This window comes from Falco rusticolus, chromosome 14, assembly GCF_015220075.1.
Source record: "Falco rusticolus isolate bFalRus1 chromosome 14, bFalRus1.pri, whole genome shotgun sequence".
In the NCBI taxonomy this organism is placed as follows: domain Eukaryota; kingdom Metazoa; phylum Chordata; class Aves; order Falconiformes; family Falconidae; genus Falco; species Falco rusticolus.
In genome coordinates this window covers 4,490,393-4,511,749 of record NC_051200.1, presented here as the reverse complement: position 1 = coordinate 4,511,749, position 21,357 = coordinate 4,490,393, and the positions used below count along the sequence as shown (strand labels likewise).

Sequence of the window (21,357 nt, the reverse complement as noted above, 5' to 3'; positions counted from 1 at the left end):
AAAACCGGCACGGGTTGTAGTTAGGAATTTGTTTTTGCCTTCCTCAGCGAGATCAACGTGCCTGCATTGAGGAAAACCTGTGAAATGTCCCCAAGTATTCCTCTCACGGAGCAGAGGTAAGGGATGGGGGCACATTTGGAAGGCATCACCTGGGCTGGAGCTGGCTCCCCTACCAGCACAGCACTTCACCAAAGCCTACTGGCATGCTGCTCAAACTAACACACTTGACACTCTACAGGGCATGGTTTGGGAGAACAACATCATCTGCCTGTGCAGTTCAGAGAAAACAAAACAAACCATCTTCTTCTGCAGATGGAGTTTCTGTCTCGCCCGTCACCATTTCTTGGGGAAATGATTACACAGGTACGGCACTCGGCTGCAAAAAGGCAGCGCACTGCTGTATCGGCCTCCCAACGGATAGGAATCTATTTAAACTGTTGCTGTTGGAGAGGGAAAGCGAGATAAGAGATTTCACAAGGCAACAAACCAGCCTCCTCCAACAGAAATATTTCCATAAGGCTTTAGAGCATGAAATACTGTATACTGTATGTCCAGTACTTGTGGATATCAGCCTTTTGGCCACTGTATAACTGGCCAGAGGCTACCTAAAACTAGGTCCAGTGACAGTATTTAATGAAAAAAACACAGACCTTTCACTAAATCTAAGGGCTACATTAAACTACATTTTTGTTTTACTTCTGAGGTCCCCTTGACAGAACTGCAAACTTTGTTGGGTATTTATACACATTCACATTCATTTAAACGCACATCTTTTAATGAATCATTTATTTATGAACATCTCAGTATGGGCAAAACACGCACATGCCACATTTATTGTTTTGCCAAGTGCTTCTGGCACTTGCTAGATTATTACTCGTAATACCTCTCTATATCTGTCTCAGTTGGGCTAAGAAAAAATTGTTCCAAAACCAACATTCAAGCAACCTCACGTCCAGCTGTTCTGATTCAAAGTTCCAAACACAGTTCACAAACCTGGGCCTCTGGTCCTGACTCTCCAACCACACTGCAACAACGTCAGGCTCATAGGACTATCCACATGGAATTCAGAGAAGCATCCGCAACATCAAGCCTTGCTAAAATTTAAGCTTCTAGTCCACTGTGGAGTAAATTATCAGCAAATAATCATTCTGTTCAGTTTTATCTACAGCACTGCAATCTGTAAGAGGTTTGCATGCAATTATCACTAATTAATTTAAGATAAAATCATTGTAAACATTTTTTTTCAGAAACACATTAAAGCAGACAACAAAGAATCTGTGAGGAAGAATCCACCGAGCTGGAGCAGCACACCTCCACGCACCTGCCCACTCCTTATGCTCACTACTTGCTGCTCTCCCCCTCACAAGGCCAGAGCGGCTCGATCGCTGAGCACCCCTCGCTGAGCACCCCTTGCCACCAGTACAGCTGGTCCAACCGTGGCAAACCCCGCCGGCTGCCTCCCAGTTCTCCCCGTACAAGCGGGCACGCAACCACCTGGTGAACCACACGGGCTGTTCTGGTTATGGCTTCTCCTGCTGCTGCCTTACGGTTTGGCTGCTTCATCTTTGAACAGCAGCGAGTGATAAACATTTTCAGACAGAAAAGCTGGTCTGTAACTTGTACAGCTTTTGACACCACGCAGTGCAGTGACCTTCCCCTTTATTTACCTCAGCAGAGCTATGGCAAGAGCTGTGTAACCTTGTCTGGAAATGGAGAACGTGTCACATGGATGCTGACCCCACTTTTTCCTAGCTGAATTCTACAGCCTTTTAGCCACAAATATGTTGGCTTGTTTCTGATCATCTTTAGCAGAGCTTAAATATTACATTCTGATTTAACAACGGCGGCAAAAGACTACTCAGGAGGTCTTCTTTCCATGACAAGCATTCTTTTTTTAATGAATCATTTATTTACATACACGGAATCACTGAATATTGTCCAAAGAGAATAAAATATTGAGCTCAAGACTCTTTCTTCCCCATTCTAAGGAACATAAATTGCAAGAGCTGCTGGTGCTGCTGCACTTGCAGGAAGGAAAGAATTCCCACGCCTCTTAAATGTACTAACTTTGTCAACAATGAAAAGACACCTTTCAGTCAACATTATTGGCTACAACTATTTACGCTAATATTTAAACCAGTGCACACAGGCTGAAGGCCTTTTGTATCGACATATCAAGCATGTACAATTCTGCAGGTTTTACTTTACTGAAGAACAGCAACTCCAGGACAAAGGTCTCTTTCAAAGTATTTCAAGGAAAAGCTGCTGGTCAATCCCAGTTATTTATTACCCTGCTGGAATTACAATAATGTCTTCCAAAAAGTTTCTTACTATAATTACAATCATAATGTCCTATGATGTTTAATAAAAAAAAATGAGGAGAGGGTCTGAATTAGCACGACAGGTTTTACCTTCTAGAAAAAAACCCCACAGACTCTTAAGTAACGAGAAGATAAATTAAAACTGCTCATTTGCTGTAACGTGAAATACAGTGTAAATGAGTAGAGGCACGTCACTCTTCTGTATTTCTAGGAAAAAAAGCAAGCAGGGGATACACTTAAAATGGCAAATTATTAATGTATGTGCAGCCACAGCCTGTCAAGCAGGCAGAGCCTGTAGCACCAAAGCTGGAACTGCAAGACCTATGACATGATCACCCCTTAGATATGCCGTTCTGGGATCTGAATCCACTCGCAGCACCCGCTGAGCACAGGCCCAAATCACAGACTTACAAGCTTCACAAACCAAACAGAAGTTGCCTCTAAAGGACCGAAAGCCACAATACTTCACAGAGATCTATTCAAACTCTCCTACGTTCCTTCTTTCAGGGTGCTGCCAACGACAAACACAGTTCTCAGTGCAACATGAGATGCAAAAATATCTGCATTAAGAATCAACAGCAAAACTGGAAGTATTCTGAGGCAGGAATTCAAATTTCTGCAGGAAAAAAAAGGACCTTGTAGAAGGACATATCAAGAGAATGGAAGCGTAGATAAAGCTGAGTTTATGCAGGAAAGGCATGACTGCTAATAATATCAAATGTGTTTAAAAGCAATTGGTCTTTATGACTTGTCTCCCAGGTAGTTCTTTGATATCTGATCTTTAATAACAGAGCAGTACTATTAAAAAAAACCCCGAAACATATCTTAAAGAGTTTCTCATGTTGCCCGGTTCTTTGAGACAGAAAGGCTGTGAAACCACCCCAGCAGCACCTGGACCACCGCAATATTTGGTGGGTTCTGTCTAGCAGAAACAAAGAAACTGTTCATACACCTCAGTGTTCACTTCAGAGCTCTGCATCTGTTCAGCTACTAAAGTGAACTGCAATTCATATAAAGTCATGTACACCAAGGATGCTAAATTGTGTTTTGGGAAGCATTCTCATGAACCATGGCATTGAAGTTGTCCTTTTAAGGTGTGTAATTTCTCCTAGTTACTTTTATAAAAGGTAAAAATGGCAGCAATTTGAAAACACATGGGAGCTAATAGCAGTCAATTCACTCCTGTCTCCTCTTTACCTGGTTGAGGATTGTGCTGCAAAAGGATTTCTTTTTACAACAAGGAGTTGCTTTTTACAACTGAAAAATTGATTTATTTAGTTTGGGAAGTTAATTCATTAATCCGAGAAAAGAAGATCTATCACTCTGCTTCAGGACACAGGAGCCACTCCCGAGCCATGCCTTCAGAGATCTTCTTTCTCTCTAAGCCACCAGAGCACTGCGAGCTGTCTAAATCGGCAATTTTGAAATACCGTGGCAGCAAACTGCTGTTTGGCTCCCACGGGATCATCAGTAGCGTACCTACAGAAGTAAGGTCTCCTAACCAGGCTGGTATTTTTCAGGGTGACTCTAGCATCACACGAGATGAAAGACGCAGAATCTCTCTTTACATCATTCTCTAGACAACCTGAAACATCCTTTTGCCATTAATACCCGTAACTACAGCTCCCTTAAAAGAAACGTGGATGACATAAGCATCTCACTCACAGGGGCACAATCAGTGATGAATCATTCTTTTAAGGACTAACAAATACAAATTTTATCTTTCTCATATTTATACACCCCGCCTCTTTCTGCATGGAAAGCTTGTGGATCATCCACGACTATGTATGATTCAATCACTTGAGAAGCACATTTAGCTTACAGGAAAAAAAGAAGAAAAGAACCCAAACAAATCATGGAACCTATTGTGTGACCGTTCCTTAGAAATCCTAGGAATTTTCTAAAGTTTTTAAAAACCTATCATTAAAAACACCTTAAATGTAACTGGGGAGAGCAACTAAGCAAATGGATATCATAAAGGTTATTGTATTTTTGACTGCTCCATTCTTCCCTCGTAAGTCAGGGCTTTCCAATAGGGATCATGAGAATCCATAAAATCAATCAGAACTGAGCAGGACTACAGTTCTGCATTCAGCTTGCTTACACTGCTGTGAAAGCCTCAAGGATGCTGCCACAAGACAGAGAAAGGACACAGAAAGTAAAAGCCTCCTTTGTGTCAAACAAGAATTAGAGTTATGAATCCGAAGCCTCCCAAGGAACAAAGGTAAAGCCAGCCTTTCCAAGGGAGAGTGCTTTTTTGAACTCAGGCTTTAGTTTCAGCTTCTCTTTAAGATTTAAAAATCTTAGAAGTTTATTATTGAGAGATTAAAACAGCTTCTAATATATATAGACTACCACATGAAGAGCGCTAAATGCTATTTCATTATGCACATCACACTTTTAAAGATACATTTTCTGAATGTATTCGTAGTCTGATTTTTAATAAACTGTAAGAAATGAAATTAAACTGAAAACATCACATTGATTATGACCAGAAGTCAACCTAGTAAAGCAAAACAATTCTACCAGTTTTAATTTTGACTCCTTAGCTTGGTTTAGTGTTAAAAGTCACTATAGTTTTGATTACTTGAGAACATTGTTTAAAGTACTCTAATGGCTCAGTGACAAGACAAACTACTTCTCTGAAAAATGGTTCTTATTGAGAATGCATGCAGAGTTTCAGCTGAGATTTATTTCTGGTCTGACATTACATTAAAAAACCGAATAATTCCGATTATGGTGAAAATGCTGATAAACTCCCAAGGAAACTTTCATTCATCCCATTCAGAATTACATATCAGAAGGTAAGAAGCCCTTGTCATTACGAGTTGAACTGGAAATGCATTTTTATTAGATTTTCAGCTACTGAAAAAACTCATAATGCCGAGGTTACTGCTGGATACCACCATTCTGACACAGTGGGGCCTCATACCATTGTAACAACAACTGAAATTTCTGTTCAATATACATTTGTTATGTGTGAATACAATAGAAAGCCTCTTTTTCTCTTAAGAAATCATAAATATTTAGTAGGGCTAAGTCATTATTAAAGGGAAATACTGTAACTTGTGTGGTGTCTCTGGCATTATAATATGCCTGTCGTCATATATCTGACCATTTCAAATTTTTATGTCCACTCAGATACAGACTCAAAAAGCAACACAACAGTCACACTGACCAAGATAAGAAGTTCATCTCCAGTCCAGTAACTTGTTTTTTTGCAAGCGCCTAATACCAAATAATTGGGAAAAAGCAGAATACAGAATAACACTTCCTTCAGTAGAGCTTCCCAGAAATAATTCTAAAAGCAGCATTTGCTTCCTAATTTCTTTTACGCTGCTGTTCCAAGAGAACGCATGCAGGTTTCCTAGAACCTAACAATTTAGATTCAGCTCCATGTGTAAGTGGCAAAGAAAACCAAGGGCGATGATTTACTTGGCCTCATTATAGAAGGGCTTTGTGGGGTCTGTGCAGGCCACTTGCTCTGAAAGCAGAGAAGGTGCTGCGAACAATAAATAGCTCACTCCTGCTAAATTAGGCAGCTTGGTTTGGGGTTGCCATTTCTTGCAGTGCTTCCAGAAGCACACACGAGACTTTCACACCAGAGCACCCTCTTTTCCAGAATCGATGGATTGATCTATTGTGTTTCTGTAGTTGGCTGTGCTGCAAAAGAGGTCTCAGGACACCGTCACTCAGACAATACCTTGCTTGATGGAGTCTTAGGCATAAACACAGCTGTGCAGACCACACAGAGTGCCAAAGTGGGCAAGAACACAACTTTATTCCATTTTCATGGCTCAGATTTTTAAGGAGATGACAGTTCTATCACAAAGAGGCTTTTGATTCTATGCACAAAACAGGGTGTGTAGAGTGCAGAACAGTGTCAACTACACAAAATTTATGCAGACAATTTAAACGGTGTGGCTTCTGCCATAGATGTTCATGATATCAAAGTAATTTTCTTAAAAGACATCTGACATCCTTACCTCCCAGTCCATGTAGTCACATACATCTTCAAAGTTAGTGAGTAGAGACACTGAGCAGAAAAGCCGTGGCAGCTCATCCCTCGTCATTGGGGGGAAACGACTATCTTTAAGGGCACTGTTGAAGACAGAAGACAAAACAAGAATTTCAAAGGATTTTTTTGTCTGCGTGGTGGTGGTTTTTTTGGTTTGTGGTTGTTGTTTTTTAAGTTCAAGGACCTAATGAATCAACTAAAAAGTATAAAGGACAAAAAAATCCTGATGAAATGATGACCAGTTTGATAACCCAGCTGCCAGTGCAACACACTGACCAACATTCCCAACTTTTTCCTTAGACATTTGTTTCAGTTCTTGGCTGGCCAGTCAGGAGGTGTTCTGAGGGTCATTCCTTCCTGAGCTGACTTTGCTACTGTGACAATCTTACTAATGAAGCGGCAGAATTTTTTTTGGAAAAAGTTACAAAAGCTCTAGCTCTTTCACTTACAATTTAGTAAATCCCTTTCAAAAAGGATTAAACTATACAACATGAAGTAGAGGGGGAAATTCTATAGCCTGCAATAATCAAACACGTAATACAGTAATCAAACTGTAGAACTTAATTGTTCAGTGAAAAAAAAATGCAAACAATCAGAACATTCTCCAAAAAAGAATAACATACATGCTTACTAGCATAGGTGAATATAAAAAGGTAAAAACCAAGGGCTCTACAGACCTGCAAACCTACAGGACTTGAAGATGTTCTGCAAAGCAGATGGAATGATTAGTAACAGGGAAGCTTGCAAACAGCTAAGCTAATCCTCAGGCTAACGCGTCATTCTATAGACAAACATACACCTAATGGGGTAAAATTCAATACAGCGAGGAGCTATCTGTGCACATTCCAGCACGCTTTGAAAAACGAAGCAGTTAACAGACAGCAAGCAGTACCACGAGTGAAAACATCTTTAAATTGATCCTACTTGCATAAGTGTGGTTAAGAACCAGTTAAATTGGAAAAGGGAAGGTTAAAGTGAGTATGGTATCTCATAGTTTTTTATTCTCTTAAGGTTTGAAATGTGACATATATGAATACAAACATGCTCATCTCCAACAACAACAACCAAAAAATCAGTGATCTGCTAACCGAGCCTTTTGATGAGTAAAGAGAATTTAAGATTAAGAAACTTACTAAAGTACTACCAAGTTCTTCATGTGGCTCCTTGTTTCATCTAACAATTAGATCATTCTTACTCATTTTACTTGGCATTCGGCCAGTGGTTGCCATTAGCTGACAAAATTACAGCCGTGGCCATGTGCTTACAATATGGCTGAAGTCTCTGCATCGAATACCACCGTTTTATATATCAAGTCGAGTAACTTCAATAAAGCAGACCAAATAAAGATTCATAAGCAAAAAAATGTAAAGTTTATCTTAAGGAAATCATCGTATGTATAACCAGAAATAGCTTCCCATCATGAATTAATACCACACACTGAAGAGCTGAAATAGAACCTTTATTTTTCTGGGGTGGGGGGGAAGGCAGGAGTTTTCCCAGATATGCTACAATTGCAAAAAAGAACATAGTATTGGAATTTATAGACTAGAAGCCCTTCTCCAAGCTCTGGTATTTTTATATTACAAAATAGGTCAGAAATTTAGATTTATGAAGACAAATTCATTATATAATAAAGTAACAATTAGCAGGCCTATGCTACCCATTTTTGAGGAGTAGTTCTAGGCAACCCCAGGTAAAGTTGCCATAGATGTGACAAAGGATGTGGGACAGTAACTAGCCAAGATAAATCTTTTATCATTTATGTAGTATAGACAGGCCTGTGTAGACTAGTGAAGAACTAGGAACACTACTGAGATTTAAAGCATAATGCCTGTGATATTTAACTAATGACTTTTGCTGAAGATGTATCAAAAGATGGTATTCTCCAAGGTTTTGTGGATGGGATTTGCAAAGCTAGCTTTGGAACTGCTGGGGACCAGGCAAAGTTACCATCCTCTACTGCCGAGCGTTTCAGAGCAACGTCAGGGATCAACTCACACAGCCACAGAACAGCAGCAACACAGAAAAATACAGACAGCTAATAAGCCCTCATACCCCTCCACATGGCAGGAAAAAAATTAATGTATCGTTAGATAGATATATCTGTAATGGGAGGATACTCTGAAGACAGGGACAGCTCAAACCAAAGTCCATCTAGCCTAGTATTAAGTAATAACCAAGAGCAGCTAGCAGAACAAATGGATATAAGAACATTGTAAACATCCAGGGGTACTTCCCTGGAACACTCTCCAGGCATCCAGTTGTTTATAGCTTAGGTATTTTGAGCCAGAGATGGTATCTCTGCACTTAAAACCTCTTCACGGGTTTATTTAATAAGTGCATGCATATGCACTTTTGATGTTTTACCCCATCTTTTAGTAAAAAATAAAAAATTATGTTCAGAAACCCCAATCCTCTTAGAATCCATTACTACTACAAGTTTGTGTATATGCAAATTTCTCATTTCCCTGAGGTATGCTGTACTTCTATCATATAACCGATCTATTTGAATACACTATGGAAAAGCACCCAGAGAGACAAGCACTATTTCATTAACAAACAACAAATTCAGTTACCTCAGGAAACAACTGTATGCATGGACATTGCCAATATCTGTTTAAACCCATTTTTCATAATTTCTGCAACAATCTTACCATGCAAAACATTTCCCATATTTTAAGAACTTACAGCTTTCAAAAAAAAGATTATTTCTTTTTGGACAACCTGATACTAGTTTTTTATCTAACTTTCAGTTCCCCTCCCTGAAGCTGCCAAAATGCAGTTGGGAATTTCAATTGTTTGAGGCCAAGGTTGTCTACTATGGGTTTAAGCCTGACCCCAGTAACGTTAGCAGCAAAAGTCTCGGGGAAATTCCCACTCACTTCAGATCTCCTGCACCGGCGCTGCTAAATGAGAAACCATCCTTAGTTTAACATACTTTAAGTTGTTCAGAAACAAACCTCGTCCAATGCACGCGTAAGCCCTATCTCAGCTGGCCTGCCCAAATGCTGAGATAACAATGTGAAACAGGGTGGGTGAATCATGGCAAATTTGAAGATCGATAAAAAGGTGAGATACGAAACCTCCACATGAACAGAGTGGAAGCAGAAAGGCACGCAAGGGCACAACAGCCTCAGGCAGATACAGCAAAGTACTTCAGTTTTAGGGAAAGCAGAGCAATGCAGTCAACACCGCACACTTATTAGCAAGCTTAGCTGGCTAATTCCATTATTCAATAACATGACACTGGCACAAATAGCTTCTTTTACATAACCACCTCATGATAACTAAAATATTGTTTATCCACTGACAGTGCCATTTCAGCTATACCTAGTCCCTTCAGAACTGTTAGGTGCTGTGTTACCTTCCCAGTCTGCTGCAAAACTGTCCCTCAGCACCTCCGTGACTGCACACTGCGTGTGTGTGCATCCTGCGTTAAGGCTCCTGCTGCTGACGGTGAGGGGTATCAGGCAGAACAAGATCAGAGATCGAGGATCAGTCTCTGACACCACCTTTAGCGGTCAGTACAGAACATTGCTGCCATTCTATTCCTCCCTTCCCCGTCTCCAGACCCCTGTATTACAATTTGTTTTTCATCTTTTAAAACAGCTTTGCCTCTGTTGTTACAGACGTAAACCAAAAATTTACCTGGAGAAAATCCGAGTTGACAATCAATCAGCAGTTGGAAGAAGCCATACTAAAGGGAGATGCCAACAAGAAAGGATCTGTTTGTGCTGGTGAGCTGCATGTGAAACATTCTGTCTGCTAATGCATAGTCCAGCAATTATACCTGATGCCAATTTTAGAAGAACTAGCTTAAAACTGCATAACCCGGCCCTAACAAGTTTGATCTCAGTGCATCACATACTACTATAAAATTGGGAAACATTCACCTTTTAAGTGCTGTATGCGACACTTAAGAGTATCGGTCACCTCAAACATTCTCTTATCGCTACCGCGGCTGAAACTCTAAAGTGAGTTCCAGATACCGCTGGCAGACCTAAGAGCAGCCCTGCTCCCTATCAGCTCTTCACAGGTTAATGTTTCCATTTTTGCAGTTTTTAATGCTCAGTTAGCAGGAGACCTGTGCCATTAGATGCTTCCCTTCACAATTCCGCCGTTATCTTCGAGCCTAAACTTTCTCTCCGTGGGTAGTGAGTAGGTCACCATGCACTGGCTGTTCTGATGCTGTCAGTAGCACACGCGGATGGAATCCAGCAGATTCCTCACTGGCAGTTGTCCACATTGTACAAACCCTAAGCTCTCCATGGTTAACGGACTGGCATCACCCTCAGAAGTGTCAGCAGATACCAACACTTACCGAGGGCACAAAAGCTTGCAGGAGCTTTTACTTTTGTTGTCCCTGTTCTGGGAAGAAAGAAGAGTTTCTAGAGGCAGCAGCCTGGCACTGATCATACGCTCCATACGCTCTACAAGGACGTAGGGATGGAAACTGACTTTTGCCTCACTTGTCATGTTGATGTGCCTCGTGGTGACCAATTCAAAGCAATCATAAAATACTGACAAGGTAACACGCTGGTTTTCCTCAAAAGCTTGCTACTGGTCTGAGCTGTTCAGAATGAAAATTCACTGTGTAATTAAGTGTCGGCATTTCTGATTAAGAGAGGAGACTGTTCTGTTTATCTGATAGAAGTATTACTTTTTGTAGTATTAGAATGTGATTTTACAGTCTTACTCAATGACAGATTCTTCTGTTAGTTCTTCCATTAGAAAGACAACAGGGTTCTTACAGAACAAAACATAGCATATTAGATACCAGGTTTAAAAAAATATTAATTCCACAATTTTTCTGTTAAACTTAGAATTACAGAAGGGTAACTGGAAATGATTAGTAAAATAAGCTGGAAAAATTAGACAGAGTTCAAAACTATCTTTTAAAGAAAAAAATACTAATTTAAAAAGCATTTTCTAAGCCATCTGTTCTTCATTCCTTAATGCCCAGAACTAATTTACATATATCGCTGCTGACTAAATGGAAGTACATGGTAGTGAGGAGTTGAAAAGAAGCAGTGCCAAGCAAGGGGAATTCTAGCTGGCCAATAAAAGGACATTAGTTTTTCCACATGGAGTTCTGCTCCATGTTACAAGCGAAGCAGGCAAAGTCAAAATTGAATCCTGTTCAAAGAAAGCTATTTTTAGACACAAAATGCATGCACACACACGCACAGCCTTTCTAGTTAAATATTTATGCAGTCTTGGGTGTCCTACTAAGATCAAGTAATTGCCAGTCAACAAAAAAACAAAACAAAGTGTTACTCAATTATCAGTTTTTCTTCAGCTAAGCCATGCTATACAAATCTCAGCTTCTCCTCAAATGAAGTTTATTTGGCTATAAGCTCTCCAGAAATGGTTTTCTATAATTAAATTTTCCACGTACTATTCCTCCTTGTAGTTGGGATATAGAGAAGCTTGCAAACACTTTAAAGACACTGAACATATTTAAAGAAAAGGAAATTGTTTGAAGTATTTTGAGTTATCATAACTAACAGCATGAAGTTTAGCAAAAAAATTAAATTAAAATTTATATTCCTTATGACTACATCTTGGTTTTGGAAAATACCACCAGAGAAGCTCTCTGAATCATCTGAAATAATAATATTAGCAGGTGAACCAAAATGCAATACATCATTGGGTTGTTCATTTGTAATTTCTGTAGGCTATAAAAATGTTTTAAAAACCAAAAAAAGTCAGCTTCAGTCTTTAAAAACCTATGGCTCTTATATGCAATGCAGCAGATGGGTAGCAAACAGTAGGACACAAATTGGGGAAATAAAGAAGTAGTAACAGAGCTACATTACTCACTTTAGAAGTGACTGAAAATCTTTGTGATTGAGTTTAAAGGATCCTTTAAAAAAGTCTGAGAGCATATAAGCATCAAAAATAGTAAAGAAGGATTTAGGTATAGATGAACGAAGGTACTAAACAAATTGTGTTCTTAAAATTTTATTGTTTGCTATTTAGTAACAAATTATTAACAATGAAATTTCTCACTAAGCCTCTTTTTTGGGGACAGTCACATCTACAGACCCCCAAACTAGATTAAGAGTTTAGGCAAATTTGGATACCATTTTTTACATTACTGTAAATTACTTCGGGGGCTTAAACACAGGGGAAGGAGATGCAAAGGATGCTGTCAAACACGGGGCATGGTATCAGTAATACTCACTTTTATAGGAAGTGTAAATGAGGCAGAGACATTAAATGACTCACGCCATTTAGGAGGCTTGCACAGTGAGTCAGTGACAGAATCAAGAATAGAATCCAAGATCCCCGACTCCTGAAATCTACTTTTTGTGACAGCCTCTTTCACAATCTGCTCAGCCTACCATGTAGAAACACAGCTCCCAGAGGATTAATCAAAATAGAACTGATAAATTTAAGCAAATTAATCAAATTGGAAAAAAATATATTTCCCATTACTTTTTCAGTTCGCTCTGCTATAGGCAATTTTCTCGTAACCATTTTCCGATACTGAACACAGCAAAACCAAACCAGAATTTTCTGGCATCTAAACAATTCTTCAGATATCATCAGTACAGTTATGAAAAAATAGGCTAAAGAGCTCGTTTTGCAAACTATTACCCTCTTCTGATAAACAGTACCTAGGCACTACTGTTACTTAAACCCTGTCTGCTCTGAACAGCCTTCTCCAGTTAGCTCACTAAAGGTAACTCCGAGATTGATTCTTTCATGGAGTGAAATCTGCTTTAGCAGCATTACCCCAGCAAATGTGCTCAACGAAGTGGCTCTGTGTCAATAAACTGAGCCCAAAGGGCCTCACTAGTCTTCTTCAATTAATTAAAAACATCCTGAAGTTAGTGAGAGGCAAACTCACTGGATTTTAGATAACAGCAAAGAGGGGTGAGAGCAACAGGAGATACTTTGTGCCAGGGTTTCAGGAAAAAAAACCAAACGTCAATATTTCCATTGCCGGGTTACTGATCAGTGAAGTTAGTTAAAGAGTTTTACTTTTTCATTCAGTAATTTCAATAGGAAGAAATTAAGGAACACTTCAGCGGATCACCAGTATTTTCCGAATGAAAATCAGCTATCATAGCTCGGTTTGGCAGAGACCAGAAAGAACTAGGAGCTTCCAAGTCACGATATGCAATTAATTTTTAAGCCAGAATAACAGGGCAGAGTATGCTCTTCTTCAGAAAGTGAAATTACGATGAAAAAACCTCTCCTAGCTTTCAGCATAGGAGATCAGCCAGCCTAACACGACCCACATGACAGCCTTCTAACAACTTTTATTTACGACCAGCAGAGTTTTGCTAACTGAAATGGCGATTTCAAGGCATGATTTACATGCATCATCAAATCACTTGAATGCAAGGAAAAAGAATGTATTTATATTGTCTTTTTCTTTTCATTTTGGTCAGACTGGAAAAATTTCCAGGAAACAAAACAACTGTGAATGACGTGTTTTTCCTGAACCCTCCCTTACATTTGGGAGACAGAAAGGGAAAGAACAACATTTATGCTTCCTGCACATTATGTTGCTAAGTGGCAGTCACAGGGTAAAAAAAGACAGACTTGTTGACATTTGGCACAGAAATACTTCTCTGAAGTTCTTAGCCTATTCTGCTAGCGCAGTGCAGCAGGTAACGGCAACAGCGTTTCATGTGGGAGAAATAAAGTCTTGATCTGGCATTTTGGCTCTTCAATCAATTTTTTTTTAACACCACAAAACTGAAGTATGCCAGAAACCCTCTCTCCCAATCTCTGTCTGGATTCAGACCTTTAATACGAAGAAGGAATATTCTGATGCTGACTGCCATGCCTCTAGAAGACAACTCTGAACACGTACGTAAATTGTTTAGAAAGGCTCATCAGAAAAGGCCACCTCCATTCATTGACTACGTAAGACAATCAGGTCTCTCTTTCAAGGCAGAGGTGCCTAAAATAAGCTGTCTATATGTCCTGCATAACGCCTTAACTCTCTAGCAAGTGTGGAAACCGTTAGCAGTGTGGAAATTGTTAACTGATTAATATCGGCAAGGCTGCAGTTACAGGACACAATACACTAAGCCAGCAAACACATCTGGCTGGTTTGAATTTACCAAGAGTCATTCAGCTTTTAAACAAAAAAAAAATACCAACAAATTTAAACAACACTGCAGTATTGGATAGTCAGACTTCTTGCAGATGGTGTAACAATATAATGCATTGATTAAAAAAAATACATAGCATCTATTCAGAGCAAAGGAAGAAACGGAAAGATAACAAAAAGTTTACAGTGTTCCATTTCAAACATTTTCCTGAGAGAACACTTCAGGTTGTTACAATACCCTGGAAGGACAAACCAATACACCAAGTTTTTATTACCATTTTCAAATTGCTGAGTAACAAGGAAAAAACCACCTCTGGGCAAAAGGCAAACTATCTACGAAGGAGAGAGAAACCATCGTTCACTCTCTTCAACGTTCCTGAGCTCCTCTCCCAGTCAGTAACAGTGGCAACAGGGACAAGGACATTTCCAAGCCTTTCTTTTTTTTGATTCAGGTGTCAAAAGATCTAAAACCTTCATCTTGAGAGAGTTTGCTACAGCCAAGACACCTAAACTTCTTCATTGTTAAAATTATTCATCTATGTCTTAGAAATGCTAAAAAAGTATAAAAAAATAAAATAGCAAGGCTCCGAACCAGCGCTGCAGCCTCCTGCAGGACAATGCAGGGTAATTCCCAGCTCGGGATGCCACCACCTCTGTATACCATGGCAGATGCCCAGCTGTGCTGTGCGCTAATACTGGTGCTGTGCAAAACACGCCAGGATGGTTCATGGTCTGGAATGAAACAAAGTGGCTGTTGCTGGTGATGACAGAACCCAGCAAAACCTTAACAGTCCTGCTTAATGGGACTACTGTCAAGAAGAATGCTGGGGGGGGGGGCAGGGGGGGAAGTCATTTTAGAAGTTCACAAAAACTGTGCTAAAACTGGTACATGTTTATGGTTGTGAATCAGATTTTTGTCAACACTTCATTGTCGATCTGCAATTTCTTGAAAGACGTATTTAAAAAAAAATTAACTTAAATATTAGACAAATACATGAGGGGAAAAACCATAACTTGGGTATTTTGTTTGGAGTACTCCTGAAACCTGAACAGAGACAATTAGGATATACTGATTCAACTGCTTCCTGATCACTGCCAGTTAGGGCAGCACAAGCACAGTGCACAGGCAAAAGGTTACGGAAATGTTAAAAAAATATCTTTAATACATATCAAGATTGATACTGACTGCAGTCATAAATGGAAAATTATTTAATGGCGTCAGTTATATTCTTAATAGTGATTTTGTGTGCGTGCGTGCATGCATGGACTGTGCCACCCATACACACAATTAAACAGCAAACCGTACTGGTACTGCTGATAAGGTTCTCGGACCTTGTTGTTTTTCCGCACACAAGTTCACCAGTTATTTAAATCAACAAAAGAAGTATTTCGAGAATATTTCTTGGGATACTTAACATTTCCAGACAAATCCGTATTTTAACCTTGACTTCTTACTCTGGCTATCCTGACTCAGGTACACACAGAGTTCAACTCCACAGCATGCATGGAATGACTGACACGGTCTGGGATGCTTCTCGGGGAACCTGCTGCCGTCAATGTTGAGGATCCGTTAAGACACAGAGCTGATGTGACCTGTATGACCACTGTCTGAAACTTCTGGAGCTTTAACTACTGCTGGTTCTTCAGCCGGGTCCGTCAGTCTTATGCACACACCAGATAAAAATGATCAAACTCCTCACTTACCATTATGAAATTTCTCGTGAGGGAAAAAAACCAAAACTCATAACCATGGAAGCTGTAAAAGCTAAGGCTTCCATAAATTTAAACAGAGCTTTTTAGCAGAAAAAAGATGGGTTTTATACTGCTCTGACAATTACCCAGAGAAATATTCCATCGCACTCTGCATTCTTCCAAGTAAACCCAGTTGATCGTTATGCCACCACAGTGTTACAGTGTGTGGCTATAATGCCTGAAATTCATTTCTCTTCCTTACTGCTACAACGTATCAAGGAAATAACTAAGGCTTGTATGGAGAGGTCCTTAAAGTTTAGGAGAATTTGTGTATGTGCTGTTACGGCCTTCAAATGGAAAAGTATGATTACAGAAGTTGCAGCTCCTGCAATCTGCTCCCACCAGAAAATATAGCGCAGTCAGAACTAAAAACATCCACACAGTAATACTGTAGGTTCCTGATTACATTAATAAGAGTCAAGTTTCTATGGCTTCAACTTCCTTACTGTTTCCTGAAGCCAGAAATCTCACACTATATTGCTTTTGTGGTTCTAAAGGGCTTGCTTTTCTCCTTGCATGTGAAGAAAGAGCAAACAAGTTAAAGACTGCATTTTTGTCATATGGTTTAATCCTGCAGGGTGGGGGGGGATCATTTTGCATTACTATCCAATATGCCCTATGGCACTGGGGGGTGGGGGTGGGGGGAAATAAATGTCAAATTAATCTAACTTTAAGATGTAGTAGAGCTTCAGTAACAGTTCAGAGGTATGCCTTCCCAAAGGTGTGCTGAATCCAAAGTGTTCACATCACGAGGGGTCTGGCTTACAGCAAATCACAACACAAAGCGTGCAATCCCCGCGCATTTCCCAGGTGTAGCAGAAGAGCTATAACCACCACCTTCCATACACTTCGTACTTCCAGAACTGAACAAAGTCAGCCTGGAATACCCATGCACAACAGTTGCCTGCACCGTGCCTTGCTCAGCACAGACCTCCAACGGTATTTTCTGACTCCAGGGGAACATAAGGTAAAGCAGCTGCCTGCTGCAGGCACTAGTTTCTTTGTAGGTGGCAGCTTCTTTTCTGTCTTCTCCCGGTATTGTCCCTCACCCCTCCCCGCATCCATCATCATGCTGGGATAAATGAGGACAATGGAATTCAAAAAGGCGTGACAACTTTTGTGTCATACTCATGCAAACATTCAGGGAGCTGAAAGGTGTCAATTGCCATGGAAATATCCTGGTTTGATACATAAAAAGCAAACCCACTGAGCTTAAAACAATCTCCCAACATAACACAGTAAGCTTGTCACAGTCAAGTCATGCCAGATGCTTATTTAAAAACTGAATGACAAAACTGACCAGGGTTTGGTGTGTAGGTTTTTGTTTGGTGAACACATGATAACAGACTAGTCAGAAAACTCTAACTGAGCTCCAACTGGACTAAATTATAATGTCACTAAAAGGCTCTCCAGCAGATGGCAAAGTTTAGATAATTAACAAAAATGAACTGCTCAATTACATTTAGAACTGTACAGCTTGAGCAAGGCTAACCACTCAAATCCCTACGAGCATAAAAAGAAGTCTCTAGAATTCTTTAGATCTCCAGCAAGTTTCTCAATATTGACCCAAGATCACTGTTTTGCCCCAAAACAGACAGTGAAGTCAAGACAAAAATCTTAAAGGTAACTTCATTGCTGAATTCAACCCTCATTTAAACAATTCACAAAGTGTTACTCCCCTCTAAAGGTGCATTCAAGCCATAATTTTAAAATAAACAAGTTAACATGAAATATTTTTAATTCTTTACGAACTTTTAAAAGCCTCATTTTAAACACATATGGAAACATATGTGCCTCAACGTCTCAGCAATGCAGTAATATATAAATACATGAACAGAATTTGAACATTTATATGTTCGATTTCCTGCAGCTTGTAAAAAGGGTTTAGTTTTATTATACTGTTGGAAGTCTGGAGGGGAAAAAAAAATATAAAAAAAAGTACTGCATTTTCTCAATACTTCTTTTGTCAGCAGAAATACTATAAACTGTATTTTTAGATAAAAATACAACTTCGTTGAATTTTTATTAGTTACCAATATGATTCACTTTAAAAACAACCAAGACAGTGAATACTGGGGATGGCATTTTACAATTAAGCTCAGTTTTGACATTGTTTGTCACAAATACAGAAGCTATTCTATGATCGGCTTATGATCATTTGAAACCACAATAAGGAAAGCAAAAGGCATGGTAGAATATGCAATAACTGCATTGAGAAGGAAAAAGAACATATTCACTTACTTGAGGTGTTACATTAAATGTTTCATAGAAAGAGATTAAGACAATAAAATATTATGAAATATGAAGGTATTGATGAATGTAGCCTGATAAGTGAAATGAAACGGGACGGAATGCAGTCTTAAAATTCTTGAGCAAGTGCCTAAGCTGAGAATAACCCAAGGTCCATGCTGCCTTACAGACTGGAATATGACCACTCATGATACAGGGCACTGAATAACATCCTGGCTTGTTTCCCAAGATACGCGTTTCATCAATATTGCAACTCATCTTGGATTACGCTTAAACCAGCTGGTTTTTATCTAAGTGCAATCTCTTACACATACTGCGAGTACATCTGCAAAGAGATGCAAATCTGAGTGCTGAGTGTAAAGGCTGGTGCATGAGCTCACGGCATCTTACTAATTCTCTGTGTTTTTATAAATATAGTAAAAAAGACGGGCACAAGATGAATGCCCTTGTGTGTAGATAACAAGACCTCAGGGAAAGAAATAGCCACTCCTTATTTCATGACAATTTCAGTTTCCAGACAATCCTGCTATCATGAAGCCATCCCAGCATGCAGACATGAGAATTGCTGCATCAGGACAAAACTTAATTCCTTACTTACAGCAACCAATAAGGCTTCTCAACATTTTTTTCCCATTAATTTTGTGCATGTGTAGGTTTTTATTTCATACATGAATCTCATTAACAGATTAAGCTGCGATTGTTCAATACCTCTACAAATCACTCATTAAAAAAAATTGAGTGTTTTAGATATATAAACACATTCTATACCACCGGGAGCTTTGCTTCCTGCATTTCCTTCCCTTGGTCTTCCACACACAAAAAAGTTGCCTGTAAGCCACCTTCTTATTCTCCTTTTAGTAACTCTGCTACTTTCTCTCATGAGAGCAGGTCACCATTTCAGCCCTTTATTCCTTCTAGTTTTCCATCACAATTCTGTCTACTTGAGGTGGCACATTCAGTGCCACCTGCAACTTCCTCAGCTTGCAGGAGTGACTGGATGCGGCACTCCCAAGTCACCGTGCCCAAGGTCACCGTGCCCGAGCAGCAGAACCTTTGCATGCTCAGCTAAACAGCACCCTCAGTTCCAAGTCTGCCAGCTGTCGTGCTGTACGTTTTCCACTCTAAACCAGGTTTTAAGTAGCAAATAAACCCAGCCGAAGTAGAATGAAAATGAAACTGTGAAATTAAGAAGAGGCAAAAGGTTCTGGTTAGGCTACATCTGTCTATAGCCTCAAAACCTACAGCTCAAGTATTCATGGAATGCATTTACCTCAACAGTACTACATGTATTTGAAAATCCCGCTCAGCTACAGAACAACAATTATTACAAAACATGAAAGTATAAACATGAATATTTGGCTAGGAGATGAACTGAAATGTGAAATTTGTGCTTACTAATTAGAGATTGTACATCACCTCCTCTTAGGGAAACTATAGCTCGACTGCTTCCCCCTCTGAAGGCGGCAGTTCTGCCATTCACCGCGCTGCAGCCCAAACCAGCAACGACTGTTCCGTCCTTGCGTTAACTGTGCTTTTCACTGCCACCAGCATCTTGCACTGCTACGTATGCTTAACTCAGGAAAGGACACCAAGAGCAACCCAAGCCTGATTATTCAGTGTTAAATGAGGACATAACATGGACACACAGAAAATCGTAACTATAACCATTAGACCTACACTTCAATACTCGTTTCAAAAGTGTTTAATATGTAAACAGAAATAGGTTTCATCACTTTTCTAAAAAGCAACTCAGAAACGTCTCACCTCCTGAATGTCAGGAACGCTTTAGTCGAACAGTTTTACGAAATTGTACATATTCTTGGAAACCTACTCTCCCCCCTCCCTCCCCTTGCTGGTTGTTGGGTGTTTTTTTTTGAGAGGGGGAAGCAGGGAGTGGGGAGCAGAATTTCATGCGCTGTAGACTTCCACAAACCTGAAGAGGGCCGTCTGATCAAGAAAACAGAAAAGTCATCCTTTCAGTAATTGAAAAAGCAGAACACACAGAGCGGGGGTTGCTCTAACCACCGAGGCTGCATAGGGTGCAGAGACCTCCACAGACAAAGCACAGCTGCTGCTCTTTGCAATGAGGGATTAGCAGTCTAGGTCAAAGGAAAAAAAGCCTCTCTGTAGCTAAGTGAGCAAACTGCAGAATGCATCCTCAGCACAGATGAGAAAGGGCCATCTAACCAGCTTGCAAATTGTGTAGAAGCTTCTGGGAACAGAAACAACACCAGCCTCAATTTCTTGACAGAACATGTAAAAATATTTCTGGTGAAAAGCAGCGATGCCCTGTTGGAGGACTAAGGTTGCTATGACCTTTCAGTTATTTTAAAATTACATTTCCCCTTTCCCTTCTTTGTGTTTATAAATATAACAAGCACTTTTTCTTCATGGCAAAACCAACAGGCTATCTGTGGAGCTTTAACAACAGCACCTGAAAGTAACTGGCCCGGAGTTATCTGAAGAAGCTCTTTTAAATGTCCTTCATAAGAATTGAAGCTGTTGAAAATGTACTTATGCACAGAACTTTTTCTAACTGCAGGACATTCAAATCTCAGCTTTCATACAGTTGAGTCAAATTATATTTTGGCTTTAAACATTTCTGGCTTTACGTTGACATGTCAGTTGAATGGGATATAAGCCAATGTTTGAAGAAAAATAATTACTTGCAACATTTTATTACATAGTATATTTATATTCTACATCATTTGCTTTAGCAACTTTACTCATAGAGGAAAAATGAGTAGTCTTCTAAATTGAGAAATACGGTTTGAATGTACCAGTGTGAAATGTATTTCTAATCTGGCATTTGTTTATGAATAAAACACTGAAAACATTACTGGCAATTAGGCTGGTATCTAAAGTGCCAACTTAATTTTATGTTACAGGTAGCCTGGGACCTATGTCAGTTTGTGGTATTATAAATTATAAGTCATTAGAAT

General features: G+C 39.6%; 1 protein-coding gene across 7 annotated transcripts in view; it reads right to left on the bottom strand.

Annotated features, from left to right (window-relative positions):
• Positions 1–21,357, bottom strand: part of AMMECR1 (AMMECR nuclear protein 1) — an 88,998-nt gene that overhangs the window by 19,691 nt on the left and 47,950 nt on the right. For all 7 annotated transcript variants that reach the window (XR_005107411.1, XR_005107412.1, XM_037407712.1 and 4 more), the window contains one exon: positions 6,308–6,422. Coding sequence is in view for 5 of the 7 variants with exons in the window: in XM_037407712.1 (XP_037263609.1) it covers positions 6,308–6,422 (115 nt within the window). In the remaining 2 variants the exon portion in view is untranslated. The remainder of the gene's footprint in view (positions 1–6,307; positions 6,423–21,357) is intronic.